Source organism: Equus quagga, chromosome 14, assembly GCF_021613505.1.
Source record: "Equus quagga isolate Etosha38 chromosome 14, UCLA_HA_Equagga_1.0, whole genome shotgun sequence".
NCBI classification, from domain to species: domain Eukaryota; kingdom Metazoa; phylum Chordata; class Mammalia; order Perissodactyla; family Equidae; genus Equus; species Equus quagga.
Genome location: NC_060280.1, coordinates 45,986,482 through 46,010,669, shown reverse-complemented (window position 1 = coordinate 46,010,669; position 24,188 = coordinate 45,986,482). Strand labels below are relative to the sequence as shown.

The 24,188-nt window shown below is 43.8% G+C and overlaps 1 protein-coding gene across 10 annotated transcripts in view; it reads right to left on the bottom strand.

The window, feature by feature from the left end:
* The window catches only part of AMOTL1 (angiomotin like 1), a 155,694-nt gene that overhangs the window by 13,127 nt on the left and 118,379 nt on the right, over positions 1 to 24,188 (bottom strand). For all 10 annotated transcript variants that reach the window (XM_046685843.1, XM_046685844.1, XM_046685838.1 and 7 more), the window contains 3 exons: positions 12,870 to 13,015; positions 9,270 to 9,419; positions 4,236 to 4,426 (listed from right to left, as the gene is read on the bottom strand). In XM_046685843.1, the coding sequence (XP_046541799.1) occupies positions 4,236 to 4,426; positions 9,270 to 9,419; positions 12,870 to 13,015 (487 nt within the window). The remainder of the gene's footprint in view (positions 1 to 4,235; positions 4,427 to 9,269; positions 9,420 to 12,869; positions 13,016 to 24,188) is intronic.

The following is a 24,188-nucleotide window of genomic DNA, read 5'->3' as shown; positions in this document are numbered from 1 at the left end:
TCAGTAAATACTTGAAACTGAGACTGGTCCCTCCCAGACAGCGAGGTTCAAGCTGAAATTTCTATCATGTTTGCCTTTAGCTCACTTCTTGTTTTGCAGGCCCCTGCCTAGGATTCAGGTCCATTCCGTGTGACAACCATGCTGGGTAGCAGGGAGAAACGATGAAGATGCCACACACCCTGTGCTTGGGAAGTCCAGTCCAGTGGGCAGAGTGAGGGGAGGGACAGAGGTAGGTAGATTAAAAAGCAGCGTAGCTGGAAGCAGGTGTCTGAGAGGTCAAAGATAACTATTCCTGCTACTGGTTTTGGAAATGTAATTACTCCTAGTTAAGGACAACTGGTAAAAATAAGATAACTGAGCAATCTAAGTGATCTAAGTATATCTTAGACTGCAAGGTGCAATGTCTTTCATAAGTGAATAGAAAATTAATAAGAAATGCTCTAGCCACCTATTTCACATCTCTGACTTCATATTACAATGCTACAATCCTATTTTACAGCTCTTTCCTAGAACACTCAAAATCAGCAAAAAGGAGCCCCTTCTTTCATCTCTTTTAGTGACAGCTATCAATGAATGTTTCCTTCATGCCAGGGACGGGGAAAGCACATTACACGGGGCATTTCATTTAGTTCTCACAGCAACTTGTGAAGTAGGTATTATTATCCTCATTTTACAGATAAACAAATGGGTTCGGTGACTTTTCAAGAACACCGAGTTAGGGATGGTGTAAATGGATTCAAACCCAGATATTTATGATTCCCAAGTCCATGTCCTCAACCCATCACTCAACCCTCCTGAAGTTTCCTGTGTCTTTACGAAGGAGACCTCAGCAAAGATGCATGAAGACAGAATAAACCAACAGAGAGGGCACACGTGAGAATGTGGCTACATGTAAATTGTGGCTGAAAATAAATCATAAAGCAAAATAATGTAGAAAACGAGCAAAATGCTTTAGACATACCGACAAAATTATAAATCCACCCTATGGTACACAAAAATCATCAATACTTGAATTAGTGGCTACAGAAACATTTTCAACCAATTTACTTCTGGAGGATTTACATAGAGCTGGAGATAAATTTAAAAATTCATGTTTATACTGCCAGGGAAGGACAGCAGGCACAATTAGATGAGAACAACTAAGAAGGCAAACACACAAAACTTCAAAAAGTATCACATTGCTTTGAAATTTGCAAAAAGTTTCAAAACCATAAAAAACAGGCTCAACCTCTCAAAATTCTGATCAATGGTGTCCAAATGCACCAAGATGACAAAATCAGTTGGTAGACAGAAATCATTTTCTTTGTTGAAAAATCATTGCTTATTAATGGGAATAAGCATCACGACTGGAGTCACAAAACTGATGGCCAGAAGTAGTCATTTTTACCAATTCATATGCAGCCTTTTAGTATCTATACAACAAGAACCTAGAATTTCAGGCCAGCCCCGGTGGCCTAGTGGTTAAGTTCGGCACACTCTGCTCCGGCAGCCCAGGTTTGGTTCCCGGCTGTGGACCTACACTGCTCTGTTAGTGGCCATGCTGTGCTGGCAGCCCACATACTAAAAAATAGAGGAAGACTGCACAGACGTTAGCTCAGGCTGAATCTTCCTCAGCAAAAAAAAGAAAAAAAGAAAAAAAAAGAAGCAGCAGCAGCAGCCAGAATTTTGAGCTTTCTCAAAAATTCTTCATTTTCCTTCTTCTCTCTTTCTATCAACAGAAAAGCAATGCTGAAATCACAGAGGTTTTCCTTGAAAAGAACATTAAGATTGGGGCTAAAACCTGACCTCCTCTGAAGGAGTGGTCTGTAAAAGGAGGGTAGTTTCCCACCGAATTATCAGATGCTCAATAAATAAATGTGGAAGCAAAGAAGGTGGGAAGAGTGGGACGTTGCAAAAGGCCTTGACCCATTCGTCCATCCAGGACTCCAAATAGGGCAGAGGAGGAGCAGAGGGCTGGTAGATCCCAAAGGATTCTATTCTCTGACGGCATGAAGGAAGACAAACAACAAGGCGGAGCCCAGCAGAGGGTGAGTGGCTGATGCTGTCTGGGCTCTGCCTGGTTCTACTCATTCCCTCACTGTCCCCTCCTGTGCCCACCTCAGGGATCTTATGCTTCACACCTCTTTATTCCCCCACTTCTGATTTTACATTCCAGTCCCATTCCTCCTCTCAGAGCCCAGGATCCCAAACATGCATCTGATCCAATAAATCAATAGGAGCTGTGACAACAATGACAGATACAAGCCCTTGCATCATTCTTCCAAGGTAATGTATTTATAGTGCTATGGGGCTTTTGTGTCCTCAGTCAGTGGAATAAGGTCTGGTTTCCTACTCATAAGTAGCCAAGAATTATAATTTCCACTTCACATATGAGGTCAGGGATGCTCAGAAAAGCTTGTGAAGAATCACACTTTTAGTCAGAGACAGAGGGAAAAGCCTTGAAGGTAGGTGTCCTGCCTCCTTAGGCAATGTTCTCTCCAATAAAAACCACACGGAGAAAGACCATTTCCAGGGCAATCACCGAGAGCTATGCATTAGACCAAATCTCACCAAGAAAGCCAAATCCCCCTGTAACTTTATGCTGGTCTCTTCTCTTCCTCAGGATAGAAAGGAGACTTAGTTATTACCTTAGAAAACAAAAAGCTGAAAATAAAAACATTTCGATTATGTAAAAATCAAGAAATGTTTCCAAGGGCTTCAGTGTTGTCACCCATGCAGTCCAAGAACTAAAGTGGAGGCTGCAATTTCCTCCAACTCTCACGCCGTGACCTTGGAGCTCCACCACACAATACACGTCTCAAATGGCTATTCCTATTCCCATGGTCTCACTCAGATGGGATATTGTGGGTTGTTTTCTCTCACAGCATAGATATACATCAACAACATGTAAGCACTAGAAAATGACCCCCAATTTCATTTTCCACCGGAGTCTGCAGGTCTCCCCAGGTCTAAGTGTGCTGTGGCACCTGGCAGAGGCATCTATGCCCGCATAGGTGACACTGCTCAATCTCCACGTTCCAGGGGTAATATCTGGGATGCCTCTCCACTTGAGTAATGAACATGAGAGCTCATAAACAGCTCATAAAGTATCCCCCCTCCGCCCCAATGGGCCTTCTCTTCCTCATTAAAGACACAACACATCCCAAAGAAGTATGGGATAGACCAGATGATTGAGTTGCATCCTTGGTTTCCACTGGTTCAGGTCCTACCATCCCTAATGGTACAACAGCCCTTATTAAGTCCAGTTTTATGGACAGGCCTTTGAAATTTGAGGATCTTCTCCAAATAAAATTTTGGTAAATTCCAAACAACTCTGCATTAAACGCCGAATATAACTTGTGGGCAAAAAGCAAACAAGGGTTGCAGGAGCACAGTGAGAGCCTTGATGGGTGGAATGCACAACCTCTCAGGTCCCTACAGCAAGGATGCATGCCACGAGATCCAGCAATTGGGGAAAACTCCTGCTCACTCAGACAAGAGCACAGTTTGACAGAATTATTTTTGTGAAGAGTTGAGCATTTTGAGCTAAGTTTAAAGGAAGAATAAGGCTATGTGCCTATAAAAAGGAAATACAGCAACAGAGGTAATAATCGACAGCAACAGAAAATTTCAAACCAAGTGAAACCAGGCTTTAAGTCAGACAAATCTCAACGTGACATGTGGTCCTGTCACTTACTACCAGTGTGATGGAATAAACCACTGTACCTCTTGAAGCCTCATTTCTTCACCTGCAAAATGAGGATAATAGTTTGTACTCTCAGGGCTGTTATGAAGATTAAATATTCTTGTCTGGCCCATGATACACAGCCACTGTTAAAAAGAGTCATAAAATATACTTTCACAACATCATTCTTAAAGACCACATAGCATTCCACTGTGTGGGCATACTTTAAATTATTGAATGAGTCCCTCGTGTTGGATTCGAGGCTGTCTTAAATGTACTGATATCTTCAACAACAATGGGATGAATGTCCTTGGACATAAATCTTCAGGCACTTCTATAATAATTTTCTTAAGATAATGTCTAGAACTGGAATTTTGGAACCAAAGGGGAGGTACCTATTGCCAAATTATCCTTCAGAAATGTATATCATCTTGCTCTCTAACTAGCACTACAGCCATTTTAAAATTATTTTTAACTGATCTCACTGCCTGGGTGGGACTCTAGACCTCTCCAGACTCCCTCTGTTTCTTTTTGGCTGGGCTTTTCCGGCTACCAGTTACGCTGATCTCACCTCTCGGCTGCGGCAGTGGCTGCGGCGTTCATGGCAAAGTGTCGGATGGTGCTTTCCTCCAGGTACTTCTGCTCCCACTTGGTCATGTCGGCCTCCAGGGCCAGGATCCGCTCCTCCTTCTCCCTCACAAGTTCCATGAGGGCTGGGGCATTGTATTCCGGCATGCTGGCAGGTTGGCCATTTCCATGTTTCTGGAGAAAACAGGAGAAATGACATGTTGATACTGAAACGGGGCTATAAAGGAGACCACATAAACCTTGTCTGCATGGTTACCCAGCTGGAGCACACCTGGTTCACCCAGGTTGTCATCACGCTCTTGCTCCATCTCCAGTATGGATGACCCAGGCTTGGTGGATAACACCACCAGGCAACCTCACCTCCCCGATTCCTCTATCTCATTTAATTCTCATGGAACTCTGTAAAACAAAGTCCCAGCTTTACAGATGAGAAAACCAAGCTTCTGAGAGGCTAAATGAACTGTTCAATGTCTCTCAGCTAATCAGCAGTGGGGTCAGGATTCAAAGTCAGGTCTGTCTGGCCATACAGCTCTGCATGACCATGAACGGAAGTGGCTCGTCCAACGTCCAGCAGTTACTTTACACCAAAAGCAAGAATGCGAACTAAGGATTTTTCTCCTGGTCTAGGACACTTTCTCCTGAGTTCAAGGAAGTGATGCCAGTTGTTTGCTTCCCTTGAGGCTGGGAGATAAAGCGTAAAGGCCAAGGAAGTGGGAGAGAGAGGCCCTAAGGCACAGGCTGCAACATGTCATCTGAGAAACTAATACCTGCCCTACCTAGAGGCCTGGGAATCATGGAAGATAAGGCCTACAGGAGCAGTTAATAACACTTAAAGGGCTAGACAATGTCTAGCTAAAAGCGAAAAACACTAGATCTAGGATCTAAGGGTAGCTTGTCAGTGACCAACATTTAAGCAAGAATAGGGTAGAAGTGATGTACCTTCCTCATTGACCTGTACAGGAAGTCACGGACCCCCCATGGCCAAGCACTTGGCCTCAGGCAGGAGGACAAATGACCCAGTCCATCAGGATGAGAAGCTCCCTCTTGTTAGAAACTTTCCAAGAAAAAGATCCCACAGCCTCACTAAGCTGCCATCTATGCTTGTCGGTTTCTATCTAAATCACTTATGTTGCCGTCTCAGCTGGCTGATTTCTGCAGAATCCTCTCAACCCCATGTGAAACCACAGGGCCCCTAATTCAGGTCTTTAGGAGTTATTTAAATAAATGCAAAAATTTCAACATTCAAGCATACAGAGAGAGTACGGTCTAACGAGTAAATATACTGGCCAGAATAATGGACTGGGGGTCAGGCAGGCCAGCTTCTGCTGCCCATTCAGCCAGTCAACAAATATTTACTGAACATGTACAAAGTGCTGGGGATGCCACAGTGAACAAGACAGATAAAAATCTCTGCCCTCAATGTGTGTACCCGGGAGGAACGTCCTAATTAGCTAATGACCTTGGTCTGGTCTTTCAACTGCCCCGTGCCTCATTTTCCTCTTCCAAGAACTTTCCCCCTTCCCTCTTCTACCTCACAGCACTGTGGAAGTGAGATGTGAAAATGACTTTGAGCTCTTTGCAAGAAAGATAAAATTTTGAGTTCTTAAAAATGTTAATTTCCCTCCCTCTCACCTTTATTTCCTCTTTCACTTCCCCCCAGCTTCTAATGATGCTTAAGTACTACTTCCTCTCCCAAGGTGGCGGGAGATTACTTACAATAACCAGAACCTGTTCCCTGGGAGCTGCTCTTTCTGCTAATCCTACTGTCCTGACCTACCTTTTCCCTCCCCATCTCTCAATCAGCCACACTCTGTCATCTTTTTTCAGCGGGACTGGGAAAGTCGGAGTAAGGAAGGAATTTGGGAGAGGGTACCGAGGATGTCCTACGCCTTCCAATAGCTCTGAAGGGAACAATGATAACGCGAACAGCAATGGTAGTTATTCTTTCTTAATCAATTGCTAAGTGCCAGGCACTGTGTAAGCACCTTGTGCAGATTTTATTTGTAGTTACAAGTATAATGTACATGTAATTCCTTTGCCCCATTTTAGAGACAAAGAAGTCGAGGCTCGGAAAGCCTACTTACCTAAGGCTACTTTTCTAGTAGGGGGAGGAGGCAGGATTCAACCCTGGTCAGTCCAACCCCAGAGCCCACGCTCTGAATCAATTCAAGATTCCACGTCACTAGGCTCACCTCCAGTCTACCCACCCTTCTGGAAGGTTCCAGGGCACTGTGCAGGAATAACTGGAGCTCTCTAGGGAGCTCTTCCTTGTTAGGGGACTAGGTGGAGAAGTTCAGCTGTGTCCTGGCATTGGTCTAAGGGCAGAGCCCTAGTGTGGAGTGTTGATTCAACAAGTGCTCTAGGCTACTCTCTCCATGGTCCCTTCAGAATAATTCCCTAGGGGATGTGGCAAGGCAGTGTGGTCTTACTGCTTCGCTGAAGAGGCAGATGACTAAGGGCTTTGTTACAGTGTGACCTCAGTGTGCTTTCTAAAGGGGTCAGACAGATGCCTTGGTCACACAGGAGGGAGGAGCAGGGTGAGCATGGGCTTGCCAAATCAGGCAGGCATATGCATGAGCTGCTCAATCGTGAATGAGGAGGAAGCCGATCAGAGAAGCCCCTTGATACCTTTCCTGGAAAGGCCGAGTTTCTCCAGTGACGCCATGCTCTGGAGTGGACTACAGTCGACGCTAACCATCCCTGCTGAGGGCCAGCAGGGCTGTGCTCGCCACACTAGCCCATGAGTTTGACCCAACTCTACCCTTTATAGCATCTGCAACATGGAACTAGTTAAAAGCAAGGTTTTAGGGAGGATTTATTTGTAATATCATTTTTACCTTTTCTGGTTATAGAAAAATGTATGCTCACTGGTAAAATGAGAAAATAAAGAAGTGTTAAAGGAAAAAATAAAAAAGAATACTCATCTTTTTAATGAGTAGGCAAAAGCAACAGGGAAATCCTGAGTGTCTTTCATTTCATAGGAGATAGATTAATACTCTCATTGGAAACAAAACTATAATATTACTTTTAAAGAGATGCTGAGCATCAAAGTGCCATTTAACCGTAAAGACTGTCTCTCCTCCTTTGGTCTCCTGTCAGCCATAAATAGCTGGGGATCTGCGATCAGCTCCCAAAAACAAACCCAAAATGTAAGCCAAGCAATTTCCCTGGAAAGCCTCAATTCTGAAACTTCTGTTCACAGGTGCGTCTATATCCATCAGCAGGCTTTGTGTACAGCAGGAATGTTGTTTTTGCCAGTCTAGTCTGAGGAAATAATGGGCATGAGTGTGCATGGGTCTGAGTGTGCATACAGCGAATGTCCTCTGCGGCAAGAGACATATTTTTCAAATAATTCTAACTCCATATTTCTCCTTGGTACACAACAAGATAATGGAGCTGAGTCTGGTTTCAGGGCACTCAAAATAGAAAATCCAAGGATAAGTAATCTAATTGTACAGTGTGGGTGGCACATTAACTGGAAAAGAACATTCTTTTTGGCTCTAAGTATTGAGATGTGCCCATTTTGTCAGCCAAAGGCTCGGAAGTATCTACCAGGTGCCAGCACGGTACCAGGCACCGGAGAAGCCTGCCTTCCAGTGGGGAGGTTGAGATCTCACTATGCAACAGAAAAGAGCTGAAGGTGCACCTGAAGTGTCAGGGAATGTGGCACAGGTTAGCAAGATCAGAAGTCCGGAGACAGACTCAGCCTTCCTTACGAGCTACCAACTAAGCCAAGATGGTGGGAGGCCGGGTGGGTTTCTTAATTTTCTGGGCAATCTCACTAACACCTCCTTCCCCAGCCAAGTACACACGCCCAGAGGGAACTGTGTGCGCCTGCCATGAGAAAGGGCTGAGCTGGCCTGAGCGAATGCTTTCAAGTGTTTTCAAGTGTTTCAACCACAACCACTATGCCCTATCCAGCAGATAATTTCATGGAGCCCTGTCCTGCATTCCCCTGGTTCCCAACTTAGAGCACACCCTTCCCCAGCTGCAGAGAGGGCTCTGCCCACCACGCTGGCTGATGACACACAGCCCAGGCTCTCTCTGCAGCCAGGAACCTTTGACCAGCCTAGGATGGAACCTAGCCCAGCTGCAGAGCTTTCCTGTAGGACTTCTCCCCTCGCCGAGGCACACGTGGACCCTGGGCTGGGGTGTTTTATTTTGAGCTTATTGGAGGTGTTACATTAACAGCTGTTACTGGGAACCAGAAGGAGAGGCAGAAGGACTAGGAGCTTATGGCCAATGTTATATTCTAGGGATAGTCCTGAACTCCCTCCTCTCCTTTACCTCTGAAAACTCAGATGATCGTGTCCTACTAATTTCACCCCCTCCTGCTCCCCCATGGATTCCCATTATCACCACACCCTAGACGATACCAACAGCCTTCAGGCTGGCCTCCCTGACTTCAACATCCACCCCTCCAGCCCCTCCTGATACCAAAGGGGGCTCTTCCCTAGTCTTTTGTATCATAATCCTTTCCCGCTTAAAAACCTCCCAGTTGTTGGCTCTGTGGACTACAGGAAAGTCCAGTCTCTCAACTTGACCAAATGTCTTCCACAAACTGGCCTCTGCCCCCTCCCAGCCACCTCCTTGGGCATTCTCCCCCAGCCAGCTGCACCAGCTGTCTGGAACTCGCCATGCCATGTCACGCCTCTCTCCTTTACACATACTCTTCCTCTGCCTCTGATGTTCTTCCCCCGAATGCCCAACAAACTCATCTTTCAAAGTCCAACTCAAATGTCCTCCTCTGTGAAGCCATCCAAAGCCGCATTCCCCCACACCCAGCCTCCAGTGGTCACCACTTTCTCTCTGGAAGGACGTCTGTTACTGCAGTGAGTGGACTGCCTGGCTCCTCCACTGGCTGCTGTGTTGCTTTGCTGAGGACAGGGAGTTCTTGTTTCCCTCTGAATCCTCAGTGCAGAGCGCAGAGCCTGGTCCACAGCAAGTGCCCTGCTCCATGACGTTGGCCGAATGAATGTGTCTGATTCCACTGTCGGCCCCACCCGCAGTCCCTCACCTGCTGGGTTCGCAGCGCGTCCAGCTCTCTCTCCAGCCAGGTCCGCAGTCTCCGCTCCATCTGCTCTCGCTTCTCGCATGCTGACTGCAGCTGGGTCAGGGCCTGCTGCAGCTTCTCCACTTTCTCGACATATGCTTGCTTCTCTCGTAACTGAGCAGAGAGCGTAAAAAGGAACATAGAATTTAGACCAGTGATTCTCAAAGTTGGGGTGGAGGTGGGCGGTCAGATTACCTGGAGATCCTGTTTAAACTACAAGTGCATGTACCTTCCCTATTCTTACCCCTCAGGAAAGAAAAGATTTAGACAAAGGCCACCGGTTATACTTGAAAGGGCTGGGATGCTTGGAATTCAAGACCCTACTTGGATACCGGCTTTCAGTAATTTGTAAAGCTCTGAGCTCAATCCTTGGTTAACGCTTAATAATTATAGCATTTGCAGCCATTGGAAATGAGGTTAATAAAGAGTTTTTAATGTCATGAGTAAATGCTTATTTTATAATGTTAACTGGAAAATCCAGAATCAAAAATTATATACAACATGATCACAATTATGTCTATCTATCTATCTATTGATCTATATATTATCTATATAAGAAAAAAGACTAGAAGGAAATCAAAGTATTAACTGTGTTTATCTGTATGAAAGAATAGTAATTTCCCTTCTTTATTCTCTTCTGTATTTTTCAAATTTTCTATAACTATAAATTGCTATTATAAGAGAGAAATTATGTTTGCATGTATATATGCATGTGTACCCATCTCTGTGTGTGTCTGAATATAAACATTTCTTATTATAGATATTTGTGGAGTAACTTTCTCCTACAGATTTCAGAGCCCTTTATAGATGAGTAGTTGACAGCCCTGAAGAGACAGCGAGGGCATAATGAACACTCAAAAAACACCGTAACTGAGGAGATAGAAATTAAGGTAAAAATGATTTATGGAAATGTCCCATGAGCTACGGATTTAGAATCATGATCACCAACTTTAAATTCTTACTCTCAGACTTTGTTTTCTTCCAATTAGGAGTTTGGCCCCTGTTCATAAATCCCAGGCACATTTGTAACTTTCTGGGAATTGGCTGGTGCCAAAAATCAGGCTGAGGCATTTCCTTGATCTGGTCCTCGGTGAGAAGACACCAGATGCTATTTCCCGTCATCCTGCGCTGGAGCGTGTAGATGCCTTGCAGGCAGCTCAGATCCTGAGTTCATCCCATGATTGCAGTGGCAAGTTGGAACACGCCCATGATTTAAGAGCTTGCTGTGAAGGGTGATTTCTGAGTTAGCAGGCAGCACTGCCAGAAGCTATGCCTATATCCTAGCCAAGGCCACCAGAATAAAATGGAGGTGCTTCTGCCTTTTCCAGTGGGGGGGGGGGGGGGGCGACAGCAACATTATAGTCTTTTCCATACCTGCCCTTGAGATCAGTTTTCCTTTGGCTCTTTCATTCACTGTGTTTTCGACTGCTTGATTCAATTTAACAGACATTTGAGGACCTACTAACTGCAGGTTCCTATGTTAGAAGCCTCATCCGATCAAATATTTTGTGAGTACCATTCATAAACCACTTACCACGTCCTAGACTGTATAGTTTTCTGAGTGTGCAGCCACTAGAATATAAGTGCCATGAGATTTGTCTGTTTTGGGCAGGGTGCACAGTGTGTCCCCAATGCCTGGAACATTACCTGGCATACAGCGGGTACTCAATAAATATTTGTTACATGAACGAATGAATATTATTCCTAATCAGTTACAAGATTCTTGAAGGCACAGATCTCTCGCATTCATCTTTGTATCAGCCTTAAGTTTAGCAAGGAGTATAGTATGATGAGGGTGATTAATAATAATAATAATTATACCAGTCAACATTTTTGAAGCATTAGCATGCCATGCTTTGTGCCTTCTATGCAATATCTTATTTAATCCTCCCAGTAACAGTAAAAGGGAAACTACTTTATTATCTCCATTTAAGAGATAAGAAAACTGAGGAGTGAAGGGTTTGCTCAAGGACACAGAGCTGACAGATACATCCATCCTGGTGTCCGGCTCTCGAGTCCAAGCTCTTACCCATTGTGGGAAGTTATGGTAAGCACTCAATAAGAGCCACGTGAACTGAATTAAAACCCCTCACAAGAAACTTTCATAACAACAAGGATAGATAATGGAAGGCAGACCCATGAGACATTTTGGAGAGGCCACACACAGTCAAAGATCTTATATAAATACAAGGACAAGACAAGATCCATAATGGTGATTATAAAGAACCTGTCTTCAAGGAGTTCATAACTTTTACTTTAATAGAAATATTAAAATGAAAAGATTTAAAAAATTATAATTTTCCTTTCCTCCATACATGGTGATGGAGCCCCAATAAGTGATTTCACTTATAATGATAATAAGGAGTGCTGGCCTCCCTTCCTCAGAGCAGACCTCCTGCCCTTTAGCAGCTAAGGTCACTTTCTTCAGCAAATGTTTTCTGACTTAGTGAGTTCCTCACTGGCAACAAGGAAGATGCTCTGGGGCTATTGCCCAGGATCCTCATGCTAGCATGAAAATTGTAGTTTCGACATAGAACATGAGGGCTTTAAAGGGCTTCTAATGGACAAGACCCTTGTGACTTAACGATCTTCCTCTTTAGCTGCTTTAACCTTGAAGTTGAAGTTTGCTGAGACACCTGAGTTACCTGGTGTCAGGAGATCTCTTCTGAAGGAATAGCTTTTTACTTTCAACAGCAGTTGGATTAATTAACAATAGTGTTTTCTGTGTGCCAAGCACCAAGCTAAGTACTTTGTGTAGAATATCTCAGTTACGCCTCTTCTAGACTTTGAGCTTCTACTTTCCACAATGGCTCTGCTCAGGTCAGCCCCTCACAACAGGGAGGCGCCCACCCCCGGGAGCAGCTGGATGGTGTGGGGCAGCAGGCTCCTGTCTACCTGGCAGACCTCTCCTCCTTTATTGACACTGTGTCTACAGCCTGAATCCCCTAGAATGGGCCTCAGACGTGGTCATTCTACTTCTGCAGTCAGGCTTAAAGGGAAAGTTCCCCTCAAAAAACTTAATCTAAAGGGTTAATTTCATCAGAAACCAATAAATCCATAATGCTTGAGTGGGATCAAAATTTCCTGGAGTGGGGGGGGGTGGGTGGTGGTGGTCATTGCACAGCTGAGCCAACTTCTGGAAACTGGAGACAGGTTGGCTGAATGCCACCCCTACCCCACCCTCATGAGAAGACTTGCCCTTTTTTATGCAATCGAGAGCCCCAAAACACAGTAATTGAATTATTATTTTTGTTATATTTTGCTCTAAAGGCACCAGTGGTTTTTAATCCTTCCATTTATTTCCAGCCCTGGACACTTGCCCATCAATGGGCTGTAGGCTGGGTTTTAGGCTAAGAGTGAGCTCTTTCACGTATGCCTTTCACACTCTGCCTGACTCTGGGTTGGATACACTTTGTTTTTCATAATTTTCTTTTGGGAAGTCTTCTACATCCCTCCTCCTGACTCACCTCCTGGGAGTTGGATCTGGTTAAAGTTTCAGGGTTAGGAAAAGGAAATGGAGGCTCCGGGGTTCTGCCTCCCCCTCCCAACCTCCGGCACTCTCACCTCCTCTTCCAGCTTGATGACCTTGGCCTGGGCATTGCTCAGAGCCTGGTCCAGGATCTCAATGTGTCTCCGGTGGTCCTCACTTGCAGTCCTCACTGCTGCTAACTCCATTTCTAGCTTCTCCTTTTCCTTCAAGAATTCTTTGTCTAGAAGGGAGACAAGAACAAAACTACCTCTATCAGAAAGTGCTCACCCTCTGGGCTCAGTGCCAGTCTACATCTGGCAAGGATTAAAAATAAAAAGGCATGCAAACGGGAGAGGGTTGAATTTCTGCTTTTGCTCCCTCTTAATAATAGCAGTGGTGTGTGAGGTGAAGATTTTCTTTAAAACCACTGTTAACTCTAGACGCACTCCAGGTCACAGTTCCAAAGATGAATGGCGCACAGAGAACAAGTGACCTCGTGTTCTTAATAACTTACTCCTGTACAACGCTTATTTTAATGCTTCCAATTAACCTCGTACCTACGATTTCACTTTATGCTCACAGCCTTGCCTGCTTCCATCTTCCAAACTGGTGATGAAAGGGTAGGCAATACTAACAATAATACTAATATTCTCACTCACAGAACAATGAACAAGGTCCAGAAGGTTAAACTCTGGACCGAAGGCCAGATAGCAGAGGGCAGCTTCGACCCAGCCCTCCAGTCTCTGGCTGGATCTTCTTCCCAAATAACCTGCCCCACATTTTCTTCTAGCTCTGTTCAAGAGAAGAAAGGGACGATGCTTTGGACTTGGGGAAACTGCCTTCCTCTCGTTCAATGACAATGTAATTGATGGTGATCACTGTGTTGCACATGGAGAGAAAAGGCTGCTGCGCACTCGGTGGCTCCCACACCACTTCCTACAGACTGATTACCATTTTAGCTGAAGCAGGCAGGGCTGATAGTGTCATGGGTCAGTGTTATTTATCGAAAACATTTTCCTGTTACAAAAGCAACACATTTTGTTTTAAAAATAAAATAGAATATGTAGATATGTTGTTTATAATATAGAAAAACTCAAATGGACTTCATGTATAAGATTAAGGGATTGATTATATAAACTACTATAAACTCTACAATAGAATAGGATGCAGCCATTAAAATTAGAGAATGTTAGTGACACGGAAAAAAATCTCCATTATCGAAAAAAGGTGGTTATAAAACCCCACGCACACTATTCCGTATTTGTAGAAAACAGGGCATAAATACAACAGTAGCAGCAACAACAATAGTTAGAAACTGATTTCTATGTGCCCAAACCATTAGAATGCCTCATATGGGTTATCTCAGTCCTCCTAGCAACCTGCACGGAAACAGAGAACACAAGTTTGGAAGCTACACCAGCATGTGACAGTGGTTTCATTCATTCATGACTTCCTCATATAGTCATTCATTAATTTAATAAATAGGTATCAAAAGTTAAGGACCAGCCTTATGGGCCATGAAGCAATAGAAAGAATACTGAGCTTAAGGAGCAGAAAAATGTGGTTTTGAATACAGGAAGAAGAATAAAAAAGACACTTTAAGGCTGCAAATACCCAATGACAAACTCACAATTTTAGAGCCGGAAGAGATCATAGGAAACATCAACACCCGGTTCCACCCGCTTTGCTTTATGGGTGAAAGGAAAGGAAAGCCCAGGAGCAAAGGCACTTGTCCAAGATCCCCCGCCAGCTGGGGCTGAGCCAGGACCAGAATCTGGGTCTCCTGATGTCCCACTACAGCGTCCTTCCCACTCGACTGCACTGCCCTTGCATTGTGGCTTATGTTGTTGGGATCGGAGAGCAATGGAATGGCTTCGGAACTGACAGTCTGAATGAGTAGACTTGTAAAGCTAAGTAAAGTGGCTGTGCTGCCTAGAAACAATGGCACCCTCTGGAAACAAAATGAGGCCACCAAGATCCTGACCCAGCACAGAGCATTACTTTTGGGTTCTTTATGCCCCACCACAATGACCAACTGCCCCTCCGCGCTCACCCCCCACCCTTTCTCCTTTCAGTGGCATTTGAAATGCTGCCTCTGAAACTTCCTTCCTAGTCCATGGAGAACGGGCATGCAAGAGGCCTAAACAAATGGGTCAGTATCAGCCCACTGGCTCTGGGCCCATTCCTCCACAGCCCTAAATGGACCAGAGCATTGCACTCTTTCTGTGCAACGTCACCAACATTTGAGCACTATCTTCCTGGGTCTGGACAACATCTCAACAGGCATCATGCCCACTGGCCTCGTCCGGGCCCTGGAGAGTACCTAGGAGTCACTCAGCAGGCATGCCTGGAATGAACCACTAGATTTCAGAGCTTCTACCTGGATATCACCTAAGCATAAAAGTTCTCTTTGTTGCTGGCAGCCAAGGACACTGTGATTTTGACCAGAAGCAGTAAAATGACAGATTGAGCTCAAGACTAGAAGCCACAACCAGAGCTTCTTGCAGTTTGCAAACTAATGATCATAATTATTGCAGTGTCACAATGACAACTTTTTAGATTTCTGAATTAACAAACACCCCTCCACTCCAACACACACACTGGATTCTAGCATTTGCTATTTCCTTGATAGGCAGTATCACATTGTGATTGAAGAACGGACTTCTGGGGCCGGCCCCGTGGCCGAGTGGTTAAGTTTGCACACTCCACTGCAGCAGCCCAGGGTTTCGCTGGTTCAGATCCTGGGCACGGACAGGGCACCACTCATCAAGCCACTCTGAGGCGGCATCCCACATGCCACAACTAGAAGGACCCACAACTAAAAATATACAGCTATGTAACCGGGGAGCTTTGGGGAGAAAAAGGAAAAATAAAATCTTTAAAAAAAAAAAAAGAAAAAAGAATGGACTTCTGCATCAGAAAGACCTGGATTCAAATCCTAGGTTCACCACTTTCCAGCTCTGAGGCCTTGGGCACAGTATTTAACCTCTCTGAGTCTCAGCTCCCTTGTGTATCAAATGGGAATGATAACATCTACATCATAGTGTTGTTGTGATGACTGTTGACAGAGATGATGCATAGAAAGTATCAAAGGACCTGAATATTCAGGAATTTATCTGTTTTGATCATTATTGATTCCCTGAGCCTAGAACATTGCCTGGTTCAATATATATTGTTGAATGAACAAATGAATCTCGACTATAGTTCAATGCCAACTATATAATAAAAGGCAGCTCTCGTTAGCTATTAGGTATTTGGTATCCTTGTGATCTCCCGACAGCATCTGTTATAGAGCTGTCCACTCCCCCTTTGAAGCCACCACTCATCAGATGGCTGGTACGGACCATGGACATCCCTGGTTTCCTTCTCTACCCAGGCTCCCTGAACCTCCCAGTGTATACCACAGGACAAAGATGTGGGTGGGTATTGGACAGATTCCATTAGCTCTGGTAAGACCCTTTGAATCATGGGTCAAAACATTCCTGTCCTGAGTTTAGTGACCTTAGACTTCAGACTGCAACCATATCAGTTACTATCAGTCACACTGACTCAGAACTCCTCATTCACTGACAGAAAGTAGTGCTCTCAATGATAAAGTTTTTAAAAAGGCTATTTATGACAATAGTGATAATAATAACAAAACCTGCTCATGTTTGTTGAATGAGTGCTGTGTTCCAGGAATGGTGACTTGTATTATTCCCTTTACATTATTTGCTTTAAGTTTACTGTATGAGGTAGGCACTGTTATTATTCCCATCTTCCAGCTGAGGAACATAACACTAAGAAAGGGTAAGTAACGTGCCCACAGAAGTGATGCTCATCAGTGGTAGAGCCAGAACTTGCATGTGCATCTCTAATGCATGTTCACAAGCACGGCTCTAGACTGCCTCCCCTGTGCAAGTATGGAGAGATGAAGAATTGCAGAACAGAAGCAGAAAGTATAGAAGAGCTGCACTGTAACAGAGCTCATGATTGCACAGATTCATGTATGTCACGGGTCATATCATATTTCTCAAGATACGGCAGTTACATCCACATGTGTATCCACTTGCAAATATTAATTCAGCATCTACTACATGGAGGCATCAGAGTATTGGGTTCCTATCCACCTTGACCACTCATGGTTTTCTGACTTTGGAAGTAAATGAACCTCTTTGTGCTTCAGTTCCCTTGCATTTAAAGTGAGGATCACAACAAAACCTACTTCAAAATACAAATAGTAAGTACTCGGTAAATGTCAACTACGATAAGGCTGTGGTTATTGTTGTTGTTCTGAAAAGTGACAAATTCTGCAGCTACAGGTGAGGAGGATGTAGCAATCTGCTTTGAATCGGGCGGGAAGAGAGGAAGGACATAGGCAAAGGCCACGTGACCAGTGGCTCTAATAGATGCTTGCACAGGGTACTATGAAAACACAAGGACATCTAATTCAGGGCGTGAGGAGGAGACGATGTCAAGGCAGTGAGCCTATGAGGCAGGGAAACTGTGTCCCTTAACTCCCTGGAGACACGGGGACTGAGGCGTGTTAGAGCCATCCTGAAAAGTCATCTCTTGGGAGATGCCAAAGGACAGTCCCATGAGTGAAACCACCTCAAAGGAAGGTCCCTTGAGTTTACTGTTAGCTAAGCCCCTTGGGAGGGATCTCAAGAAAGAACAGCCTCACACTGAATTTTTTGGTTGGGCTCCAATGTATATACTAAGAATTCCTAGAACAGGCAAGTTGACACAAGGGAACTCTTGCCCAGAATGGTCTGTTTACTCAGTGGATATGAATTACCCTGAACTGCATGGAACAGGGAGTTGTTTAGCCTGATGGCTCGGGTCCCATTTACACAGAGGATGTCTGCTCATACACTGTTTACTCTGGAAACCACAGCGATGGCATGGGCTTTGTAGCCAGGCCGACCTGGTTTAATTGTGGCACCTTCACATACTAGTTCACCTTGGACACGTGGCTTCACCTCTCTGAGACTCCATCTCCTCAAACGGAACTAACAAGGTCTATTTTGCAGGACTGTTGTGAAGATTAAAATGACTACCTGTAAAATACTTGCCATGGGGCTTGGCACATAACAGATAATAAACAATAACAAGAGCTAACATATATTACTGGGGGTTACCACATCCTGGGCACTGTCTTGAGCTTTACAACAGAACCTTATTTAATCCTCCTAACAGTTCTAATTGTCAACTAAAAAAATTGAAGCAAAACGAGCTATGATACTTGTACAAGGTCAAATGGTGGTGGCTTGTTTGCCTCTAACCATAGGCTAGACTCTTCTTTGAGGAAAGAGCAGAAGTGGATGGAAACTAGAACTGGGCCCAATAATTCAAAGAAGCTCCTTTTCCATCCTACCCTTCTCCTTTGCCATTCTGGGTAAGGTTCGAAGTGGACAGTCTGTTAAAATTGTTTCTGCAATTACTATTTGAGCACAGCTTAATTGCTGGCTGAACTACGGGATGGTGGACCCTAGTAACCTCTGTTAAGAAATACCGAGAGTGGAGTATGTGTATGAGATCTGACGGTGGGGGTGTCAGGGCACTGTGTGCTGCACTTCCAGTTTTTAATTCAGTGCTCCAACTTAGAGCTTGAGCTCATGAGGCGCACAAAGCTGTAACCTGGCCCTTCTCAAGTAGGAATTAATTTCTAGGCCTTTCCTGATACAATGGGTTTTTGATGAGTTTTCCCCTAAGCCCGATACAGCTGGAGGGATGGAGAAGTCCAGCTGCTGCCAACCTGACCACGGGGTGACTAACTGACTGGAATGCTTGGAAGGTAAAAGGCAGGTCTTCCGCGCCCTCTTCTCTTCTTTCAGCCGAACTATGGTTTGACCCCTTAACCAGATGGTTCTTTGGGGATTTACGTCTATGCTGGAGTATGTGTCTGTGTGTGTGTAGACATAAACACAGACTAAGCTAATTCTGTTCAAGCTCCAAATCCTGTATGGCTTGCATAGCAATGCACTCTGGCCCTTTTGGCTGTGGTTCTGCAGTTATTTCCCTGGCACTCCTCAAGGAAGGTACTTGTTGCCTTGGATGTGGGAAGAGGGAATGGTGCTGGCAGAGGTAAGGGAAGAGGAGGCAGGCACAATCCAACTAACCTTCTCCCAAATGTCAACGATTCTCTGAAGTGCCGATGACTGGAAGTCTCATTTGACTGATGAGACTGATTTTACGAGTACAGTCTCTGGGACTCTCCGAGTGAAGAGAGCTTAAAGGACATTACCAGAGGACAGGCCATAGGCAAAGGAGAGGCTGGGTAGGGAGGCTGAGGAGAGACGTGGCTGACAGTGCCCAGGCCCTCTGTCTACTACAGCAGAAGCCCCATGTCCAGCACTAGCGGTTCACTGGGAGAGGGCCTGCAAGAGGCCCTAGCCTAGAACTTTCTATGGAGTAGACAACTTTCATAATGTCTGCTCAGATAACACTCCATTTGGAAAAGCTGTCTACGAAGGTCCTCCATCCCCAGGGCTAAGTTCTGGCAAGCAGCCAGGTCTGCATTACGAAGCCCTTGTCATCTGCCCCTTCTCACCACTCCCCATTTGATAGGGGATCAAACATGAAGGGCCATAGGACCCAAGCTAGGTCAATCCGAGTCTCTCATTTGAGACTATGTAAGTGGGAGCCTGGAGAGGTGGTGATGCAGGTGTGGACAGGCAACCAACCTAGCTCTTAGGCTGGCAGCCATATTCCAGCATGTGCTTTGGAGAAACAGAGAAAGCCATGCTGTAGAGAATGAAGAACCAAGTTGATGGACGTAGAAAGGTGGATGAGAGTCCATAGTGAGAAGGAGAGAGGGAAACAGCCTCACAGACAAACATAGACCCCCCAGAGTACAAACTACATCTTGATTCTCACAGACATACAAGCCTGGCCCCTAGCCCTTGTGAGGCCTGCCTGTACATCCTGCCTGGGGGCTCCGTCACACACAAAGGTACTTAAAAAACAGTCCTCTTATCTGGGCTTAAGCTGGCTCAAGCAGATTTTTCTTTTTGTAATGAAAAATTACTAGATACTCTACTCCCTTCTCCAGCAAGAAAGGACTTGATAGTTTGGTAATGCCTTAGGATAAAGCTGGCCAACACAAATGGCATCAATTCTGGTAACTAGAAACCTCTCCACAATGCTGATGAAATGGGCTCCCTCTTATGAAACAATGTCCGAATAATTATTTGCCATACTACTCCTCTCTAAAACGTCTCCTCCTGTTTCTTCCTCCTCAAAGATCCCTCAGCCCTGAGCTCCTGGCACCATATCTTGTGAGACCGAACAAGTAACGGGGAGCAGTCTATTCCAAGGGTCAGCTACAATTTACAGGGTAATTCAAGAGTCACATCCATTTGGAAGTGCTTGTTGACACGAAAAGTAATTTCTTTTTTCTGAGATTGTGGGAGTGGAAAGACAATAGGAAGGTATTTCATCTACTTCACTATCTGCAAAACTACTTAGGTTCATTCTGCCTTAAAGATTTTCTACGCTCAGGAGCTCATTCTTAACATCTGCCCCTACCCCTCACCCCAGTTTGAGAGTCAAACTGATGAATCCAGAAAGAGACAGCCAAAACGTAATCCAAACAGAGCACTGTTCACATCATATGAGAGAGACCTATTCACCTGAGGCTTCTTTGATACAAAACAACCTGAAAGATGATCTATCTTTAAAAGCCACACTCATTAATTCAGTAATATAATACAAAGCTGATCCTATAAGCCGCTGGTTTGCCTTTTTGTTGTCTTTTTTAAATTTGCTGATAAAGTTTGTCAGGTAAGGAAGCTTGTTATTTCAGGAAAGGGTCTTAAGCTCTAAGCCATCCCTGCATGCACAGCAGGTTGCCATGGTTCCGCAAGGCAATGGAGACATAGGTTGTGAGTGGGTGGGTAAATAGGGCTATTAGCAAACACAGGAACACTCTAGTGGGGGTGTGTTTTCAATGGCCGAGAGAGTGAACTGTTTTTAAATGAATTCTGTAATAAGGAAATTAAGAACAGGAGGTCAAACCGAACTCTGTTCTGTAGAGCCCTGGGAGGGGGAAGGAAGGGTAGAGAAAGGACGCTGCAGGGGGGACACACCAGTAGGAAGAAAAGGCGTTCTGAAGAATGCACCCTGTCTCAACCAGAAATCTTTTCAGCTTTCGTGCGTTTCACCTGTGAGTTTGAAAGCCACTGGTTCAGACATTGCAAGGGAAACAAAGATTTGAGGAAATGGCTGTTGTTAAAACGCAGAGAAGAAATCTTTTGGAGAAAGGAATCAGTACAGCAAAGGGACGCAAAGCCTGAAGTGTGAAGGACTGATTCCAGCTCTGTTGCCCAAATGGAAAAGGAAAACAGAAATTCTCCCTTTTACACAGTACTATGGCAGCAAAATTATTCTAAGATACTAATGGGCTTTCAAGGCCCACCCCAAGGGTTACATGCTGCTTGAAGCTTTTCTGATTCCTTCAATAAAAGAGATCGTTCTGGTGTGGGAGAACCTGCACACACATGCTTTTTTTTTAGGGGGTGTTCCTGTTGGGGGAGCAGTTCTCTATCGGGTCCTTACCATATTCTGCCTTGTATTCCAGATACAGCGGCCGATGTCTGTCTGTCTTACTCTTCCCATTGGGCTTACTTCATAGTGTGTCTAAACCCCTCTATCTTTGCAAGATTTTAAGAATCTAAGCTAGCAGGAGCATCTCGTATGCGAAGAGATACGGCAAGTTTAGGCAACAGCTTACTGAATAAGAAGATGCTATTGATACATGATCAAATTCCAACTCAGTCTTTAAAATAAAATTTTTAAATGATAGTTTTCAAATACTTATCACTGGAAAGTAACAAAGCCAAACCACAAAATCTTCTAATAATCTAATGGACATTTTGGTCTTAACATACTTATTATATTTTTGTTACTTTCTACAATTTTTCTATTGCTCTTTAATATCCAGGCCCCAAACTGAGTTTGTAGCACCAAAAAAGTAAAATATCTCACGTATGATTTGGTAAAACATTTACTTGAATACCAGCAAAAGTTGTCAACGTAATTTTTTTCTAATCTAGTCATTCTTCATATTGCATTTTATTTATTTATTTATTTTTCAGGGAAGGATTCACCCTGAGCTAACATCTGTTGCCAATCTTCCTCTTTTTGTTTTCTTCCCAAAGCCCTGCAGTGCATGGTTGTATATCCTAGTTGTAAATCCTTCTAGTTCTTCTATGTGAGCTGTCACCATGGCATGGCAACTGACAGAGAGGTGGTGTGGTTGCACGACTGAGAAATGAACTCGGGCCGCTGAAGCGGTGAAAGCACCGAGCTTTAACCACTAGACCACCAGGGCCAGCTCCGTAGTGCATTTTAATTCTAGAAACTGTACTTACACATTTAGAAATAATTCACAGTTTTTTTTTTTTTACCTACCTAAGTGTATTACATATGTAGCTTGCAAATTTGCTTGACTGAATATACACCCATTTATCCAGCTTAGCTTCCAAACGTACTTTTCAACCTTCCACTTTATTTTTTTTCCTTGAAATAAAAATGTCCTGGGACTTCTATATCACTGCTGACAGCATCCTAACAAATTAGGCAATGAATTAATAATGCCACGTAAAGATAGGATGCACAGGGCATTTGGTTTTGATTATATACATATTTGTGAATCAACCATAAACCAAACCTGAAGACTTAAACTTTCTTTAACGGCCACAGAACAGAAGGCCTTTTTTGCCTCCTCCTTTCTTAATACAAAAAGATAAACAAGAGCCACTTCTATCTCCAGGTATGACAAAGGGAGACCTGACCAGATGATTTGGCTCCCCATGCAGAGCACAACCATAAAACCTGGACAAATGCAAACAGCCACGATCTGAAGGTAGTGAAAGGCAAACACACTGATGGTGGTGGGAGCACCAGTTCGCCTGAGAGGGGAGCAAGAACTCCACACGCTCTGCATCTTGATTGTGGTGGTGATTACATTTCATCATGCTGTATACTTAAAATGTACAGAGATTTTATTGTATGTAAATATAGGTATATGTTATACATTTATATTTGTTTTAATTAAGGCATTATTATAGTGTGTATATATATATATATATACACACTATAATATATATATATATATATATATATATATAAAACTATGTTTTCTAACGGGGCCCTCTGAATGGCAGATATGGCTTCACACTAAAACCTGGCCCAAAGATAGAATTTTATGCTGGGGAAACTGTTATAACTGGGAAAGAAGTGGTTCATTCTAGGATTAATCAGAAAGAAAGAAATGTGTCACCTGCAATTATATTTTCTCTCTTTAACTTCTGCAACCCCTCCCATTGTCATTTTTGTGACTTGCTTTGAACAGATCCTTTTTGTCTCTTCTTTCTACCAAACCACAGTCTTTGTAAGCAAAAAGAAAATTAGGAGCAGATGCAAGCTTATTTTTAATGGTCTAAGACCAAATTTTCTGGACTTAAAACAAACACTTTGTCCCCTCAAAGTTCTCAGATTCCATTAAGACACAGCTCTATGCTCTCACCATGATTTGTGAACCAAAAATAGTTTCAAAAACTAATTGTAAGAAACTATATCACAGAGTTACTCATTGTATTCTGCTTTTATTTTTTTTTTTTGCTGAGGAAGATTTGCCCTGAGCTAACATCTGTTGCTAATCTTCCTACTTTTCTTTTCGCTTGAGGAAGATTAGCCCTGAGCTAACATCTATGCCAATCTTTCTGTATGTTGTACGTGGGTCACCACCATAGCATGGCTGACAAGTGGTGTAGGTCTATGCCTGGGATCTGAATCTGCAAACCCAGGATGCTAAAGTGGAATGTGCCAAACTCAACCACTCCACCATGGGGCCTGCCCCTATTCTGCCTATTTTTTATTCTTATTACCCAGAAAACAAAAAGTTTAATTTCATAGACATTTTGAGAGAACTTTTCTTTAGACTCTATGCTCTATTCTGGTCTCAACAATTTTTCTTTCATATCTGAAGAGATATACCAGATTACCAACAAGGCCTTTTATTGTAATCAGCTCTAGTTCAAAGATAGATGTAGAAGTCAGCAGCACAGAATGTTAATTCTAGTAGTTAGAACTTGCTTGAGTAGACATGAACACATAACTAAGTCACAGTACTGGGCTAAATAATTTGCAACCAAAGAAGACTTCTAGTACAAGAATTATTTACGTTCATTTACTATCCCAGAGTCTTCTTTGGGTAAAAACATGAAATCTCATATCACCCCCAGAGCCAAGAGAGATGACCTTTGGAGAAGGAGAAGTAAAAAAGAAGAGAAAGAAGGTCCCAATTCTAGTTGTGGTTTAACCATTTAACACCTATGGGGCCCTGGGCAAACCAACTGATGGTTCTTGGTTGCAGTTTCTTCATTAGTAAATCATGGACGCCACATCAAATGAGCTCTAAAACCACTGGG